The sequence below is a fragment of the Pelodiscus sinensis genome, chromosome 24, assembly GCF_052426305.1.
Source record: "Pelodiscus sinensis isolate ZL-2025 chromosome 24, ASM5242630v1, whole genome shotgun sequence".
Lineage (NCBI taxonomy): Eukaryota > Metazoa > Chordata > Testudines > Trionychidae > Pelodiscus > Pelodiscus sinensis.
The window spans coordinates 17120168-17137469 of record NC_143075.1 but is presented as its reverse complement, the minus strand read 5'-3'; the positions used below and the strand labels follow the sequence as shown (position 1 = coordinate 17137469).

The 17302-nt window shown below is 39.8% G+C and overlaps 1 protein-coding gene across 3 annotated transcripts in view; it reads left to right on the top strand.

Annotated features, from left to right (window-relative positions):
- PRDM2 (PR/SET domain 2) overlaps positions 1-17302 on the top strand; it is a 149838-nt gene that overhangs the window by 13656 nt on the left and 118880 nt on the right. For all 3 annotated transcript variants that reach the window (XM_089773127.1, XM_075906443.2, XM_075906442.2), the window contains one exon: positions 13600-13673. In XM_089773127.1, coding sequence (XP_089629253.1) covers positions 13665-13673 — 9 coding nt within the window. In that variant the 5' untranslated portion in view covers positions 13600-13664. The remainder of the gene's footprint in view (positions 1-13599; positions 13674-17302) is intronic.

Sequence of the window (17302 nt, the reverse complement as noted above, 5' to 3'; positions counted from 1 at the left end):
ATACAGCTTTAAATGTGTGCAATTAGTCTGTTTTCAGACTCTTGCTTATGTAACTGTCCTCTGACTTCTCCCTGAATATCCTATTACTTAGTCTACAATACAATAAGAAATTAGTTGCTGTACAGAACTTGGTGTGTGGATGTGGGGAACTATGGTTTTATTTTTGCATTGAAGACTTCTTAGCTTGGTTATCTGTTAAACATCGAGGAGTCCTGTTCCACCTTAAAGACTAACAGATTTATTTGGGCATACGCTTTTGTGGGTCAAAACCTCTTCATCAGTGCATGCAAATAAACGTTAGTCTTCAAGATGCCACAGGATTCCTTGTTGGTTTTTATAGATGGTTAACTCTGAGACTTATCTGTTAAGTATTTATTTAAGTTAAAGCAGTTCAGTTGGTTACTTAATATACTGGTGCTAACTGAGGTTCCACCCCACTCTCTATGGTTAATGATGCAACAATGCTTACTTATGATTTCAGTAGGATCACTGATTGCCTTTTGTACCTCATCTTGACTTAGCTTTTATTTTGGTAGTCTAGAATGACTGAAAATGTCTTTGTAATTAAGCTCCCATGGACAGTGTTAATTGTTACTATTTTTTTAAAAAGGTCTGGGTTAAAAAAGCATTGTGGGGTTAACATTTCTTAATGAAAATCTGGTCACAAGTGAAAGAAAATCAGACTGACTTGAGTTCTTTTTATCTTTTGTGGCTGATTTTCAGTATGAGCAGGGGCAAGTCATATAAACTGCACCTGGTTTTCAATGACTAAATGAGATTAATCTTTGTCTGTTTTTCCTATTTATAAAGTGAGGGTAGAAGCCTTTTAATTTAAGAGTTTTCATATGCACACAGATTATTAATATTGCTTATGTAATTAAAATTTACCCTATTTAGTTTAAACATAGAAATGTTGCCAAAAATACTATAAAATCTAGAGGAAAAATAGTCTGCAAATATAGTTTTTATCTGGATGACTTTTATTTGTTAATTTTATTCCATCCCTGGTGTGTAGTTTTTTCTTAGTAAGAAATACCTTTTAATCATGAACTTTGCAAGTAGAATTCAGAACAAGGCTAAGGTATTTGGTCTGTAAATTAAGCCAGTGTTCTATTTCAGAGCTGCTGCAGTGCTTTCTTCCCTAAGAATGTCCTCAAAATAAACATAACTTCTTGTTGACTATGACTGAATGTTTCTAAGCATTTTTTTTGAAATTCTAATCAAGGTTATGAGATGCAGCAAGTCTTGTTTTACTTAAAACTGTTTATTTACCAGTCAGTTTTGGATCTAGCGAAGGGACCTAGTAATTTCGTAGAATTGAGTCTTGTGGCAGGTTTTGGTTTCAAGCAACTGGTACTCAGCACTATTGGCTTTAAATTAGGTGGCTGTTCTGTGCATTGTGGTGTTTTTGTTTTTTATAAACAAATGTAAAGGTTGTTGTATTGATGAGTGTGATTCCTGGAGAATGCAGGAATATTTTACCTGTCAGGATCTATGTATTGTATCTTTGTATTGCAGGTGGAACTCGGGGAGTGGGGGGGTGGAGGGGATGTATCTTTTATAAACATACTCCAAACTGTTTATAAAAAGCCTGAAGACTATTTTTAGGTTTGCACGCCAAGTTCAGAATCTACTGGTTTTGTTTTGGTTTTGGTAAAGAACAATGAAGCAGGTATTCTTGTAGCCAACCTCCTTAGGAGCCAGGGCCTCTTACCTTAACATGCTGATAGAGAGGAGTTTGGTATGAGTCCTACTCCTTTGGTTCCTGGGGAGTGACTATAAAAAGGCATCTTTCCCTAAGAGGACCAAATAATAGGGGCTGTAATTTCCTTACTGCAAGTATCCAACTGATACCACCATCTGTTGGCTTTTGGTGTGTTTTGTTTAAAGGGGACTTGACAATTTGTTGAGGAACTGAAGTTGAAGGAGAGAATGGTCAGAAAGAAATCAGAATAATTGGGGACTTATGGCTATTATGTAGCCTTTTAAATTACAATTAAACTAGAAATCTAAGAGCTAAAGCCAAACACAAACCTGGATCAAATGGGCAATGGCAAGGAATTAATAAGCATTCGTTAAAATAAAATATAACAGATAAATACATGAAAATATAAATCAACATGATCTTGACTACTTTTCTGTCCATTGCCTCAATTTCCCCTCTCATCCGCTATCTTGACTTTTTAGATTGATCATTTGCCTACCAGGAGGTTACAAAGTGTCATGCTTGAAAAGAGCCTAGTATTTTGCAGGTGGTACAACAAAACAGAACAACAGTAAAAAAATTTGGTGCTGATGTATTCTCCACCGGGGGAGGGCGGGAGAGGGAAAAAATAGGCTTAAGTATAGTATTTCTGTAGGAGGGATAAGAGTACAATTCCCTGAGGGAATGAGTTTAAACAGTATTATAAAATAGCATTTCAGTAGAGGATCCAGAAATTGCAGTGAAAATGCCTTTTAGTTTAATTCACCCGGTAGTTCATTCAATATTTGTATTTACCTCTTCCTTGAAATGGTTAGGGGGAACAGTTTATTTTTTATCCAGATAATTTTACAGGTTTCTGGGTCCCCCCCCCCCCCAATACTTCTTGTCAGTTTTCATTGTATAAAATAAATAAAAATAAAGCAACTTTGCACCCCGACCCTCCCTCCAAAAGAATCCTATTTGTAACTTTAATTTCTAGACATGTATTTAGTCTTGGAGAACTTGGCTTTGTGGTGTTTGGCTCCGGAAGCATGCAATAACATGAAACATACCTTATTTAAAGATTATGCGCACTCAGAAGAAAAAGGGCCTGTTTGCTCAAACTACTTAATTTGAGACTTTCTCTTTGATGTTTAACCACATACGGGTGCCTTAGTCTGCCTTCTCTGTGCAGGGGATGCAATGCTCCTACTGAGGAAAAAGTGGTGGTATTGTATACACTGTACAGTAATGTTTTCTACTTTTTTCCTTTTTTAAATTTAGCAACAGTGAATGAGTTGTTGGCACAACTGCCCATACCACTGCTCTTCCCATTAGTTTGCATTGTGGGAGTGGGAAGAAGAGAATATTATACCTAATGTGCAACTGATAGTAATAAATGTAAAACAGAATCTGAGAATACTGCAAATTTTGAGTCAGTTACAGCATCAGAAGTTTGTTTATTTTTCATCATTTTATTGAAAATGCAAACCTAGCCAATATGACTCATTTTAAAAGAATAAACAAATAAGAAAAACTACAAAGTTGAAAAATAAGGTGTTTTTTTTTTAAACAAAACAATTATCATATAGAGTATTAGGGGAAAATAACTCTCTAAACCTAGGTACAAATTAAGCAATTTTTAAAAAAACAGTTGGAGTGGGTTTTCTCAACTGAGGCAGCGTAGGCTTCCATTTGGAGTTTCTTAATTATTGCATGGTTCAGAAATCCCCTGAATTGTAAAAACAACTGCTTGTTGTTGAAGGAACTCCACAACTCAGTCATATTATCATGATTTATTTTTTTACATGTGTGTAGCTTTCTCATCCTGTAAGACATTGTTCTTACAGGAGAACAGTCTCTGCCTTGAGGAGCTTGCAGTTCAGGTTGGTTACTTCAGTGGTATGTGAAATTGTCACTTTGGAGAAAGAGGGCAAAAAGTTTTATACTTGGCATTCATGATTGGTGGGTCCTTTGTCTGGGAAGCAGAATACCTTCATGCGCATTATGGGATTTTACCCTTTGGGGTGAGAGATGTGAGTGGTAGTTTTAGCAGATTTTACATTATTTGCTTATTGCTGTAAATATTGTGATCTTAAAATAAATATTCACCTCTTTAAACACACAGTTGGCAAAGGGATAACTGTTTCAAGCTTTGAGTGGCCTGGGTAAAAGATAAAGGGAGCAGTTAGACATGATGCAGAGAAGAGTGTAGGAGAGTAGTGTAGGATGAAATGAAAGAAGAGATGGGACCAGACATAGAATTAAAGAGGCTTGAACATAGGGACAAATGGTTAAGTCTGGTGTAGGAGGAGAGGAGATGCTGGTTGTCCTTGCAGTTTCCAAATAGTGGGTCAAATTCTGATCTCACTTACATCAGAGCAAATTTAGAATAACTCAATGAATTTATTTATGCTGCTGTAACTGAGAGCAAAATTTGGCCTAACCATACTTAATCTTCTTTTGCATTTGAGTCCGCTATTTTAAAAAGAAAATGATTGCTTGGGCATGAGTGTTTCACATTCTTTCTCACACAAGTTCTTTTTGGTAAGAGTCTTGATTTAAAGATGAAAAACAACAGTACTGTATTAAGGTTAGCCAACAAAACATCCTGGTATATCTTTCTGTGACCTTTGTTCCCCCTTAGTCTAAATGGATGGGAGTATAAAGTTTAAATGATGCTTCTGAGAATGTTTAAACTGTGAACTGAAAAGAGAAACTCAGAACTGAATTGAGCCTGAATTGAAATTTGGGCTGAACTATATAATGGGGACTTTGGAAGCATTTAACATTTAAACCTAGGCTTAACCCAATTCTAAGTTTCTCTTTACAGTTCACCTTTCACATAGCTTTTAAAAATTAAGGGACTTCACACCTTCTTCCTAGATCTAGTGGCGAGAACATTTCAGTTATATGGCCATAATGGAAAATACTGATGGATCGTATTAGTTTCTACTGTCAACACAGTGGAAACAGTAGTAATCAGGCCTTTTTTGCACAATAGTGATCATTTGACAATAAATGTTTCTGTTGCACAGTAATTTTATGGCATTTTAACAGTGCGCTGATAATTTATCCAAGTGAGTTGGGAAGTGATTGTGTAATTGGTTGACTTTGATCTCTCAGCATTGTTTTATGGCAATGGGATGCTCCTCTTGCAAGTGCACTGGGTTTAAAATCTCAGGCTGCATTAGATAGGGTTGAATTGCCGTAACCTAGTGTGAAAATAGTGATTTCTTCGGTCTTTAACAGTTAATTCATTTTATCAATGTTGCTTGGAAAAGTGAAGAGATGATAACTTTTACTCAGAGCAGTTGTAATTGCAGCTGCTAAAGAATGTGAAAATTGTTAATTTAAAAATGAGTGGCTGGAGAAGGAAAAAGAACAATTATAAATGTGTTCAGATTGTCTATTGTGCTGTTAATATCTTGCCATGTAATGGAGATAATCCATGTATGTGTTAGTAGACTTTTTTTGCCATCTGGTGAACCGAGGCAAATACATAATATAACAAAAGGTCTGTACATTTCACAGTTAATGTCTAGGCATGCTGTTTTGCAGTATTTAATTCTTTCTTGTGTTTTTATTTGGAAGAAGGCTAAGATATTCAATTCTTAAGCCATACTGCCTTGTGTTTCTCTTGTGTTAGTTTTCATGTAGAAGCAGCTTCCTTTCTTCTGCAACAAGACAGAACTTTGTAGCACATGGCTGCATCTCTATCACTTTTCTTCTGCAAGACATTGCATTTATTGCTTAATGCTAGTCAAAGTACATGGAATGCTACATTTAAGGAATTACATGTTAAAGGACAAGTTATAGAATGTCACTTCTGGTTTGAGCAATTTATTACGTTGGATCAGGTTACAGCTTCCTTAAATATTTTCCATTTTTATCAGTTTGCCAGCAACATTTGATCAGTTGGTTTTGGTGAAAGACTGAAATCTACTGAGCAGGTGCTGTCGGTTTATCTTATAATAAATATAACTAAAGATATTTTTTAAGTTCATAGTTTAATCAGTAATGATATTTAACAAAGTTTAATCTTTGAATTCATCTTTGAATCACTCTTGTATCTGGCCTATATGAGCCTCACCTTTCATAATTACAATGTATTTGAACTTTTCTTGATTTGATTGGACTGCTGCTGTTATCCTACCTGCTGATCAACATCATCAAAAGGGTAATATGAAATTTTTAAAAACTTGAAAGTGACTCTTAAACCCATTGTGGAAGTTACAATTTCATTTTTATTAATAAAAGATAATGTATAAGGAGTGGGGGGAAGGGGCAGGTTTGGTTCCTTTGCAAGTAATTTAAGTCACCTGGAAAATTAACTAGATGGCCACTGATTGTTCAGTACACTGTCTGGGTGCTGAACATTATTGCTTAATAGGAGCTGTTGATTGTAAAGGAATCTGGAGCTCCTTCCAAATTCTGATCTGTTTGTTAATTATTATGTATTCTAGCATCTAGAAATAGTATTATCAGAAATGAATGTTTGTGAACATGAATTAGCGGGCATAGAATGAGTACAATAATTTATATGGACACTTGAGACTTTGTTCATTTCCAGTAGTATAGACGGTGTCTGAATATTATATTCTAGCCTGGGTTATTGACTAAGCTTACCTGGTGGATATAACTGTATGTTACTGTTGAACCCAACAGAAGAAACCACTCCATGCTAAGGATGTTGTGATTTCCTTCTATATTTTAAAATTTGTATTAACTTTTGGACTAAAATTCACAAATAATTCATCCTAGATGTGGTATAAAAGTCATTTTATCTGGTTGCGTAGTTATGTCCTGATCCTGTGAACATATCCATATATTGAACAAGGCTTTGTCTACTCTAACACTTTTGCTGGTAGAAACAAAACACTTGCTCAACTGACATAAGTTTCACTGACAACAATGTCAGTATGGATTGTGCCATGTCAACATAACTCTCCCACCAACCTAACTGCTGCTCCCTTGGGGTGGCTTAGTTATGACTGTATGAGAGCTCTCTCCTGCCAGCGTAGAGTGGTACATGGGAGACCTTACATCAGCTGCAGTGGTAAAGCTGTGCTGCTCCAAAGTAGGGATATAAAATATTGTGTAATTGGTTAACTGGCTAAATGTGAAGTTTAGTTCACATTTAACTGGTTAACTCATTTAAGGCGGGAGGGGAGGCTGCTCTTCTCCATCCCCCCACCACAGCAGCCACTGTTTGTGGCTGACCCTGTGGGGCTGTAGCAGCCCCCTACCAACGACAGGAAGGGAGTTGTTCCAGTCACCACTGATGAACCAGAAAGCATCACCAGTTAACCTTTCACACCCCCTACTTTAGACAACATCTACTCTGAGTTTTCTCTGCAAAATATATGCTAATGAGGAACTCATTTGCATGAATCGTAATCTCATTTGAATATTTTCTGCTGATCCGTTTTTGCGCAAAAACAAGCAGTGTGGCCGTTTTCTTTTTGCGCAAAAGCCCCTTTTCTCACAAGATCGGTAAACCTCCTTTTTTGGGGCATAAGGATATTGCGGGAAAAGGAGCTTTTGCACAAAAAGAAAACATCCACACTGCTTGTTTTTGCACAATAACCCTAACAAAAAACCAGATAGGTAGAAAATATGCAAATGAGATCATGACTCATGCAAATGAGTACCTCATTAGCATATTTTTGCAGAGAGAACTCGTAGTGTAGACGTAGCCCTAGAGTCTATATGGCATAGACATAGCCTAACTTACATATAAGTAATCCCTTTCAATTGAGTGAGACTTAGTAAATTCATACATGTACAAGTGTTTGCAGAATCAGGATAGGGTTGTGAAGGACTAGTCGCCCTAGGGCTGTTCCTATACTTCAAAGGCAGAGACGCCCTATCGACTAATTGAATAATCAATGCAAAATTCATCGACAATTCAACTAGTCGATATTTAACATCCTTAAATCAGGATCTTAGTCTTTCATTTTTTTAGGTTTTTCTAATTTTAAAATCTTTTTTGGCTCCCTGGTGGAAGTTGAACTTCTATAGTCTTGCTGTTAAAAACAAACAAACAAAAAAACCCACCCAACTTGTTTGTGTCGGGATACTGTTCTTTCTGTAGGTGTAAAGGATCCCAGTGAATGTATAGGATATTATAGTTTAATAGTCTTATTTTTTTAATATAATAATTGTAGTATAAGTTAATTACATACTCTTGTTCCCTAATCAAAGTATTACCAAATACACAAAACTGAAAAAGAATTGAAGAGAAATTCTTAAATCTCATGTAACAAAAGTAGTTAAAAAATTTAACCACCAAGTTTCAGTAGGTAACTATAAAATCAAAATCTTTTCATACTTATGCTTTAAAATTAATTTTATTTTATTTTCTAGTTTTCTGCCTGGAAGGTACCTAGTACTTTACATAAGAACATAACATAAGAATGGCTGTACTGGGTCAGACCAAAGGTGCATCTAGCCCGGTAGCCTGTCTGCCGACAGTGGCCAACACCAGGTGCCCCAGAGAGGGTGGACCGAGGACAATGATCAACCGATTTGTCTCCTGCCATCCTTCTCCAGCATCTGACAAACAGAGGCCAGGGACACCATTTATATCCCCTGGCTAATAGCCTTTTATGGACCTAGTCTCCATGAAATTATCTAGCTTCTCTTTAAACTCTGTTATAGTCCTAGCCTTCACAGCCTCCTCTGGCAAGGAGTTCCACAGGCTGACTACACGCTGTGTGAAGAAGAACTTTCTATTAGTTTTTAACCTGCTACCCATTAATTTCATTTGGTGTCCTCTAGTTCTTCTATTTTGGGAACTAATAAATAACTTTTCTTTATCGGCCCTCTCCACACCTCTCATGATTTTATAGACCTCTATCATATCCCCCCTCAGTCTCCTCTTTTCTAAACTGAAAAGTCGCAGTCGTTTTAACCTGTCTTCATATGGGACCCATTCCAAACCTCTAATCATTTTAGTTGCCCTTTTTTGAACCCATTCCAAGGCCAAAATATCTTTTTTGAGGTGAGGAGACCACATCTGTACACAGTATTCAAGATGTGGGCGTACCATAGTTTTTTACAGGGGCAGTAAGATATTCTGGGTCTTATTTTCTATCCCTTTCTTAATTCCTAGCATCCTATTTGCCTTTTTGACCGCTGCTGCACACTGTGTGGTCCTCCGCTGCACACTTTTACTTTGCTTCGGTAGCAGTTTCTAAAGAAGCAAGTCTACGTGTTTGTTCATTTTTTTTTAAAAAAAGGATGGTATATTGAAGTTCACTGTCTTACCCTCATATTGTTAGAGAGATTGCCACGTAGTGTAGACAATAGGAATGTTAAAATGCATTTAATTATGTAATCGTATAACCACTGATACAGAGGCAGTGGCATGGGGAAGAGGAGCCAGGGCGCGTGGGGAACCTGGGAGCAGGCATTTCCCACCTGCTCCTACCCGTGCTGCTGCCTCTGATAGGGGCAGCAGCATGGGCGAGGGAAGGGGGAAGGGAACAGGGAGTATGTCTACACTACACCCCTAGTTCGAACTAGCAGGGTAATGTAGGCATACCGCAATTGCAAATGAAGCCCGGGATTTGAATTTCCCGGGCTTCATTTGCATAAGCGGGGCGCCGCCATTTTTAAATCCCCGCTCGTTCGAACCCCATGCCGCGCGGCTACACGCGGCACGAACTAGGTAGTTCGAACTAGGCTTCCTAGAAGGGGAGGCTTCCTAGTTCGAACTACCTAGTTTGTGCCGCGTGTAGCCGCGCGGCACGGGGTTCGAACGAGCGGGGATTTAAAAATGGCGGCGCCCCGCTTATGCAAATGAAGCCCGGGAAATTCAAATCCCGGGCTTCATTTGCAATTGCGGTATGCCTACATTACCCCGCTAGTTCGAACTAGGGGTGTAGTGTAGACATACCCGGAGAGGGGAAAGAGGAGAGGGCATGTGTAAATGTGCATATTAACTGATGAGCCCAGGCTCATCTGTTAACCATATACGTGGTTACACTTTTACATCCCTAGTAGACAAATAGCTCTTTAAAAAGTTTAATAAAACATTTCTCTTAATATCTAGTTTTATAAACAATATCTTGAAAGTATCATTCTTTTATATATGGATTTAAATACTTGTTTATATTGAGAATACTATAAACATCACCACTTTAAGCTAGTATAGTAATAGAGAAGTAGCCGTGTTAGTCTGATCTTGCTAAAACAAAAGAAAAAACTATGTAGCACTTTAAAGACTAACAAGATGGTTTAATAGGTGATGAGCTTTTGTGGGCTAGACCCACTTCTATGATCTGAGGAAGTGGGTCTGGCCCACGAAAGCTCATCACCTATTAAACCATCTTGTTAGTCTTTAAAGTGCTACATAGTTTTTCCTTTTGTTTAAGCTAGTATATGAGAACCAAGGAGAAACTTCTAGCTTTTTTGTCCTGATAGAAAAGAGGTTCTCTAACTGTGGGTCGTGAAGGCAGTGTTCGACTTGCTGGTACCCTGGACCAAAGCCCTAGCCTCACTTCCTGGGGCCAAAGCCCAACATCTTCAGCTCACAGTGGCAGGTATCCAGTTTATAGGTCTCCCTCTTGGGGATGAAGTCCTTGGACTTAGGCTTTGGCCCTCCATTCTAGGATTGCAGGGCTCAGATTTTGACCCCCACTACCTGACCTGCGGTGGTAGAGCTCAGGTGGGCTCAAACTTTGATTTCCCCCTCCTGGGGTCCTGTAGTAATTTTTGTTGCCCGAAGGGGAGTGCGGGGAAATGAAGTTTGAGAATCCCTGAGGCCAGTTTGAGAATCCTCGAGGGATCAATGTTGAACTAAAGTATACAACTCCAGCTGCGTGAATGGTCGATGTACCATAGCTTGACTTACTGCGGCATCCCCACTGGGGTGGTCGATGGGAGGGTCTCATAAGAACATGACAATGGCCATAGTAGGTCAGACCAAAGGTCCATCTAGCCCAGTATCCTGTCTTCTCACAGTGGCCAATGCTAGATGCCCCAGATGGAGTGAACACAACAGGGAATCATCAAACAATCCGTCTCCCATCACCCATTCCCAGCCTCTGACAGAGGCTAGGGATACCACTCCTACCCATTCTGGCTAATAGCCATTGATGGTCCTAACCTCCATTAATCTATCTAGCTCTTTTTTGAACACTGTTAAAGTCCTGGTCTTTACAATATCTTCTGACAAGGAGTTCCACAGATTGACAGTACACTACATGAAGAAAAACTTCCTTTTGTTTGTTTTAAACCTACTACCTATTAATTTATTTGGTGACCCCTAGTTCTTATGTTCCTTTGCAAGGGAAGTTCCACCCCCCCCCCCCCCATTCATTATATATTACTAGGGGGCTGTGTCCCAGCTCGCTATGCTCGCCAGCCTCTCTCTCCGCAGGTAGGCAGTAGTGACTCCGTGCCCACGCCCCCCCCCCCCAGCTACCAGAGAGGGCCAGGCTGAGGTGTGGCAGCCCTGGCCTGCCCCCTTTCCCTCCCCCAGCTGCCAGGGGTATGAGGCCCGGCCAGCCCTGTCTCTCCCCTACTGGTTGTTGGGCAGTGCCGAGGCCATGCCAACCCCATGTCTCTCCCTCCATGTCCCCCAGCCACTGGGGAGGGCCCCGGCTCTCTTCTCTCCCCCCCCCCCCCCAGCCCAGCTGTCAGGCAGGGCCGAGGCTGTGCAAGCCCCGGCTCTACCCGCTTCCCCCCCCCCATCCTGGCCACATTATCGCTGGCTCTCTGCCCCCTCGCTGCCAGGGTGGAAGAAGGGGAGTCGGGCTGAGACCTTGCCAGGTCCCGGGCTCTCTCCATCTGGCTGCTGGGGAGGGTCGAGGCCATAGTGCGGCAGCCCCGGGTCCCTCCTCCAAAGCACCGACTCCCGAGCACTGGGGAAAGGGGAGAGGGGAGGGAGGCGGGACCCAGATTGACGAGATGACATCACTCTGTCATCCTGCAAGAAACAATATTTTATATATAGAGATCGATGTGATCCTCTGTTCTTAAGAAATCATTATGGGCACATACATGACAATACCTGCTATATTGTGATAAGACTTTTCGATTTTGGTCTAATTTAGAGAAGTGAGGAATTATCGGTAACCTACTCTGAGTGTTGTCTTAGAACACATTTTAATTGCAATTTTAACATTATTTAGCCCAACTGTTTGAAAACATGCATTGGTAGTATATTAGTAATTGTTATCTTATTTAAGAAACTGAAGCCAGGAAAATAAAGGAAAATCCATACTTCCATAAAATACACTAACCATGTAGACACCAGTTAATCTCCAAGAGAAATAATGTGGTACAGTATATTTAAGTTACTGCCTGGTGCTAAACAATTTTAGTGTTATGTTTATAATTCAGCTTTCAATAATGCTTTCTTGTACATAAATAGCAGCAAATACTAAAGGTGTAGTGTTTGCTTGGTAAATGTAGACACACGTCATTAGATCCCCAAATTTAATTTAAAGCTGTGTAATATTTATGGAAACAAGCTTTTTCAAATCTGGCACTTTATCTATTTTTTTTAAATGCTAGTATGCAATAAAACAGGGGTCTCAAACTCACAGCCTGTGGGCCATCTGTGGTCTCAACAGTTCTACAATCTGGCCTGCACACGGCTGCTGGCACGAGAGTCCCTGGGTGTATTGTTTGTACCTTTCCTCCCCCCCAAGTCTAGCCCCTACTCCACCCTACCTCTTCCCACCCCTGCTCTGCCCTCCCATCATGTCCTTCCCCTTAAGGCCCCCTCCCCTGAGGGATATGGCCTCAGGTCACTGGGGGGGGGGGGGGGGGTTGGCAGGAGATGGCACCAGGGGTCGGGGCCTCCAGCACTCACTGCAGTGATGGGAGCTGAGGGGAAGCAGAGCGATACAGCAGCCTCTGCTCCACCGCTGTCTCCCAGGCCACCCAGGTTGCTCCGCTTCACCACAGCAGCAGGAAGCACAGCGCCCCTGCCCCCGTCCCAACATGGGCTGGCCTGAGGGATGGTGGCGAAGCAGAGCAAAGGCAGCTCCGCTTTCTTGTGGCTCCACCCTCCCTCCCCAGCCTGCCCTGGGGCCTGCAGCTGAGTCTTGGGGGACCATTCTGTTTATAGGGTGTTTTGGGTGGTTGCTCCGGGGGTTCCCAAAGCATGGGGTTGAGGGTGGCTCTGCGCACACACACTTCCCCTGGTCCACAGGGATGTGCTGGCAGTAGTGCAGAGCTAGGAGCTGCAAGCCACTCTAGCCCCGCTGTGCTAATGGTTGTGGTGCCAAGGGCCCCCAGAGAAGGGGGTTAAATTGCCCTGTGGCAGTAGGCGGGGCTGAGGGAGTGCACGGACACACCTCACCTGGGTGCCTGCTGGTCCACTGGGAGGATATGACGACTGGCATGGGCCTTAAGGTAAATTGAGTTTGAGACCCCTGCAATAAAAGAATATCTATAAGCATGTTAGTGAAATGTAGGCTGAATTTCAAGTAAAAACCTCTCTGTTTTAGATGTGGTAAGTTGAGATTTAGCTGCACGGTTTCCATTATCAACAAGAATCATGCAGCAAAGTCCTTTCAAATGTCTTTAAACCTGTGGGGGCAAGCATTATGACTGTGTAGTTTAAAATAGATCACCGAATTAGACTAATTCTTCAGAAGTGTTTTGTATTGCAAAATCAACTGACTTCAGTTTTTTTAAAAACTGATAAATCAATACCAGTCAACCAAATACAGTGTGTATCGGTTTTAAAAGATGCTGAAGAAAGGTCAGTTTTTGGGTTTTAAAGTTAAATTTGAATAAGTTATAATGACAGTTTTATAGCCTGAAGTAGATTTGGTACAAAGTAATAAGCTTCTTTTTGGTAAGCCCCTTTTAAATAGAACTCTTCAGATCTTTGTGTAGTTTCAAACCACTGTAGGTAGGCGTGTATTACAATTGTCTGTTTTTCTTTTTAGGACTCATGTAATCAAAGGAGTTTCTTTGTTGTGTGTATCTTTTCAGAACACAACAGGAATTCAAAATGAATCAGGTGAGTTTAAATGTAAGACTTTCAAAGTACCTTGCCTAGATGTTAAACTAGTTAATTATTACCAAGAATAGTAATAGTGATCCACTAGAAAACCAAAATGTTAGTCCTGTTCTTTAAAACCTTTAATTTAATTATATCTCCTAGCCCTTTTCCATCCACAGCGTGGGCATATGTGAAGTTAATCTTACTTTATTGATTTTAATTGGGTTTCCTGTGTGAACTCATGTTAATAACCGTATTGGATCTGACCAAAGGTCCATTAGCCGAGTATCCAGTCTTTTGACATGGGTCAATGCCAGGTGCCCAAATATAATCAGATATAAGGTACTGGTGCCTCTTTTCAAGAGACCCACGTCACTTTGTACATTTCAAAGGTACTTTACTTGCTTATAAGAACATTTTGAAAATTGTAGACTTCTTTTTTCCAGTTTCAAATGCACAATCAGCAGATCTAGTTTGAAGACTGAAACTGATTCATGAAGAAACCATCAAACTGTTTTAGATCCTTAATTTTTTGTATTATTTTTAAAAAAAGAGCATACATTGAAATAGAAGCATTTCTCCTTGACTAGATATACAGATGTATTGACATGAGGCTTTTGTGTGTCCTAATGATTTTATTTATTCTGAACTTACACATGATCAGTAAGACTATTGTATTTGTTTGCCTGGTGCACACACTTAGGTTATTTAAGGACACTTATGACCATTCCCTTTTATTCTTGCAAAATTTTCTCTTTGGGTGGAGCTGCTAAAGCTTCTGACTCTGAGTGAAAGAATAGGCTATCATAGTTAAGGAGTGTCATCAGTTTTTTAGTTTACTGAGAAAAATGATCATGGACAGATATTTCTTGTTCCCCTGTCCAGAAACAGCCTTGGTTGCACAATGACATAAAATACTTAGTTCTGTATCTCCTTTTTCTTTGATGCTCACAGTTTCTAATGGCTGATTTTATCACCCTCATGTTCCAAACATGTCATTGAGGAATAATATAATTAATTTACCTCTATCAACATAGAACAGAGAAGCTGTTTCACTGAAGAACATCAGGCCACTACCATTACAATGGACTAATTATTACTAATTAGTGTGGAATTGGCCCATGGGGCTAGTCTGGGATTGGCTGCCTTCTGCTACTCTCCTTCTGTTATGTTGTGTGGAAACAACAACAAAAAATAGATTTATAATAAACAGTAAAATAAAAATATTTCTACCAATGGAGCTGTCCAAGCTGTAAAATAATATGGTAGTTATTGTTTTTGCATTAACACTTCTGCTAATGTCCTTTTTCAGTCAGGTATGGGATGTTCTACATCACGGTTTCAGGTATAATTGCAAATAGGGATGTTAAAAAGCAGTTTATTAGGTAACTATGTAACTGTTAAAAATCTTAGTGGTTACATGGTTACACACTGCGAGCTCTGCAGTATAAAGCTTATATTTCAGAGCCCGCAGTGCAGCCAGCTCCTTGGGAGCAGGACTGGCAGCCTGCCTCCCTGATCGCCAGGAGCCAGCACTCAGCAGTATGAGAGAAGATTAGCTTATTGCTCTTTAGTTGTTTTAATAGTATCTCTCGTTTAGTTCTTGTTCTGGTACATTTTGGGAATTGCTAAGATTTTGTAGCCTCTACGTTCTAGTTTTTGGTAGTTGCAGGTGGTGGTTCTGCTTCTTTCTCACATTTTTCCACCATGATCCATTTTAAGAGTTAAATAGGTTTTCCACAGTATATGAAAAAAACCCCAATCATTATTATGTCAGCCTGCTGCTATTATTTATGCAGTGATGTGTGTGTTTGGGGGCTTATCAGTGAAATAGAGATCCCTGACTCTAGTTTTTCTATAGCTTGAAATCTTTTTTGGCATCTCCCAGTTTCAGATTTCATCTTCAAAGTGTACAGAGCATATATATATATACATATTATGATATAGTTGCCAGTCAGATTAAGTATGTATTTAGTATCAACCCTGTGTTTTGTTTTTTTGTTTGTTGTTTTTACAGTGCCTTTGATTTCATTCTCTATTGACACATTGTAGTGCCAAATCTACAAGAGCTATCTTTGATTTCTGATACCAAACGTCTTTCAGGTGTCCAGCTCTCATGACTTTCATTGTTTCTATCTTAAATGACCCTTAGACTAAGTGAGGTTTTCCTCACTTGTTTTATGCAGAGGGACATCGAGATGCTTCCTGAAGGTACCCAGGGTTGTGTGAGGTACCCTTGCTATTACCCGTCCTTAGCTTGAAGAAGCTTTGCCCATGCCTGCCACGAGTCAGCTCCCTGACTCCACCAATCACGGGCAACATAAGCACTCCCCAGAGCTTGCAGGTCCAGCTGTCTACTCTCTGTTAGTGATTGGCACACACCTCAACCTGGAGAGTTCAGTCCCTGTCCATTGGACACTCACAGTATTCCAAAGAAACTGTACAACTAAGCTTGCCAGTTCAATCTCAGATTACCACTCCATTTAACATTTGCATTTACATATGTTTCTAGATTGTTTAATAAACATATACCTGATTTCACTAAGCTTAGCAATTCAAATACTGGCATTTTATACTATTTATAAAATGATCATCATACACATTGTGGGTCCTAGAATTAATTAACAAGATATTCATGTCTGGTAGAGTATTGCTCATGTAGAATCCTTTTCGCTCTTTATAGCCAACCTGGCTATGATCCTCCTTTCATGAGACAAACATGCTATCAGTTTGTGCCCCAGATGAAGGATTCTGTGTCTTCTCTTTGTATTCCAGATGTATCAGATCAATCCTTTGTCTTTATTCATAAAGAGGACACCACCTCCTCCCACCTCACCAGCTGTCTGTGTCTTCCTGTAGACTTCCAATCGCTTTATTTACATCTGGCTAATATGCAAATAAACAGGCATCATTGTGAGGCATACAGAAATGGTCAGGGTGTCATTACCTGCCTAAAAGAAGCATCAAATTATGTCACCTCCTGGTGACTTCCCTGAACTGCAAGACCTTAAGAACTAGGGTTGCCAGGTGTCCAGTTTTGAACTGGACAGTCCAGTATTTGAGCTTTCTGTTCGGGAAACAAATTGAGAAAATATAAATGTCCGGTATTTTCTAAATAGGATGTAATGTAGATTGTAATGTAATGTCAAGTGTGTCCAGTATTTTTGTTGAAACCATCTGGCAACCCTATTAAGAACATAATTTTCAGTATAGATACAAAACTACTTACATATTATTTGTACACACATTTTGTAATGATTCTGACTACCAGTAGGTTACTTGGCTCTTGGTAGAGAATTCATAAACCACCCTTTATTGATCTGCTATGCAGTTATCTGATCCATGGGCTCCCTTTACAGCCCTGTGCCTCTGCCACTTGGCATCAAGTGTCCCTGATCAGATGTTTATTTCTTGGATTGTTCCATAACATAATTGTGGTAAACAAGGAAGATGATTTCATAAGTACTTGTTGTGCCCTTTATCTGTGTTAAGGAAAATTAGAGAAGATAATTCTTGAATTACTTAGAAATTTTCCCCTTGAAAGAGCAAACTTGTTTTTTGAAAAAATAGTTGTGAAAAATGGTTCTTGGGATAGTCAGTCTGCATTTCTAGCAATTTGTAATTTCTGCATACACAGTGTCCTAATG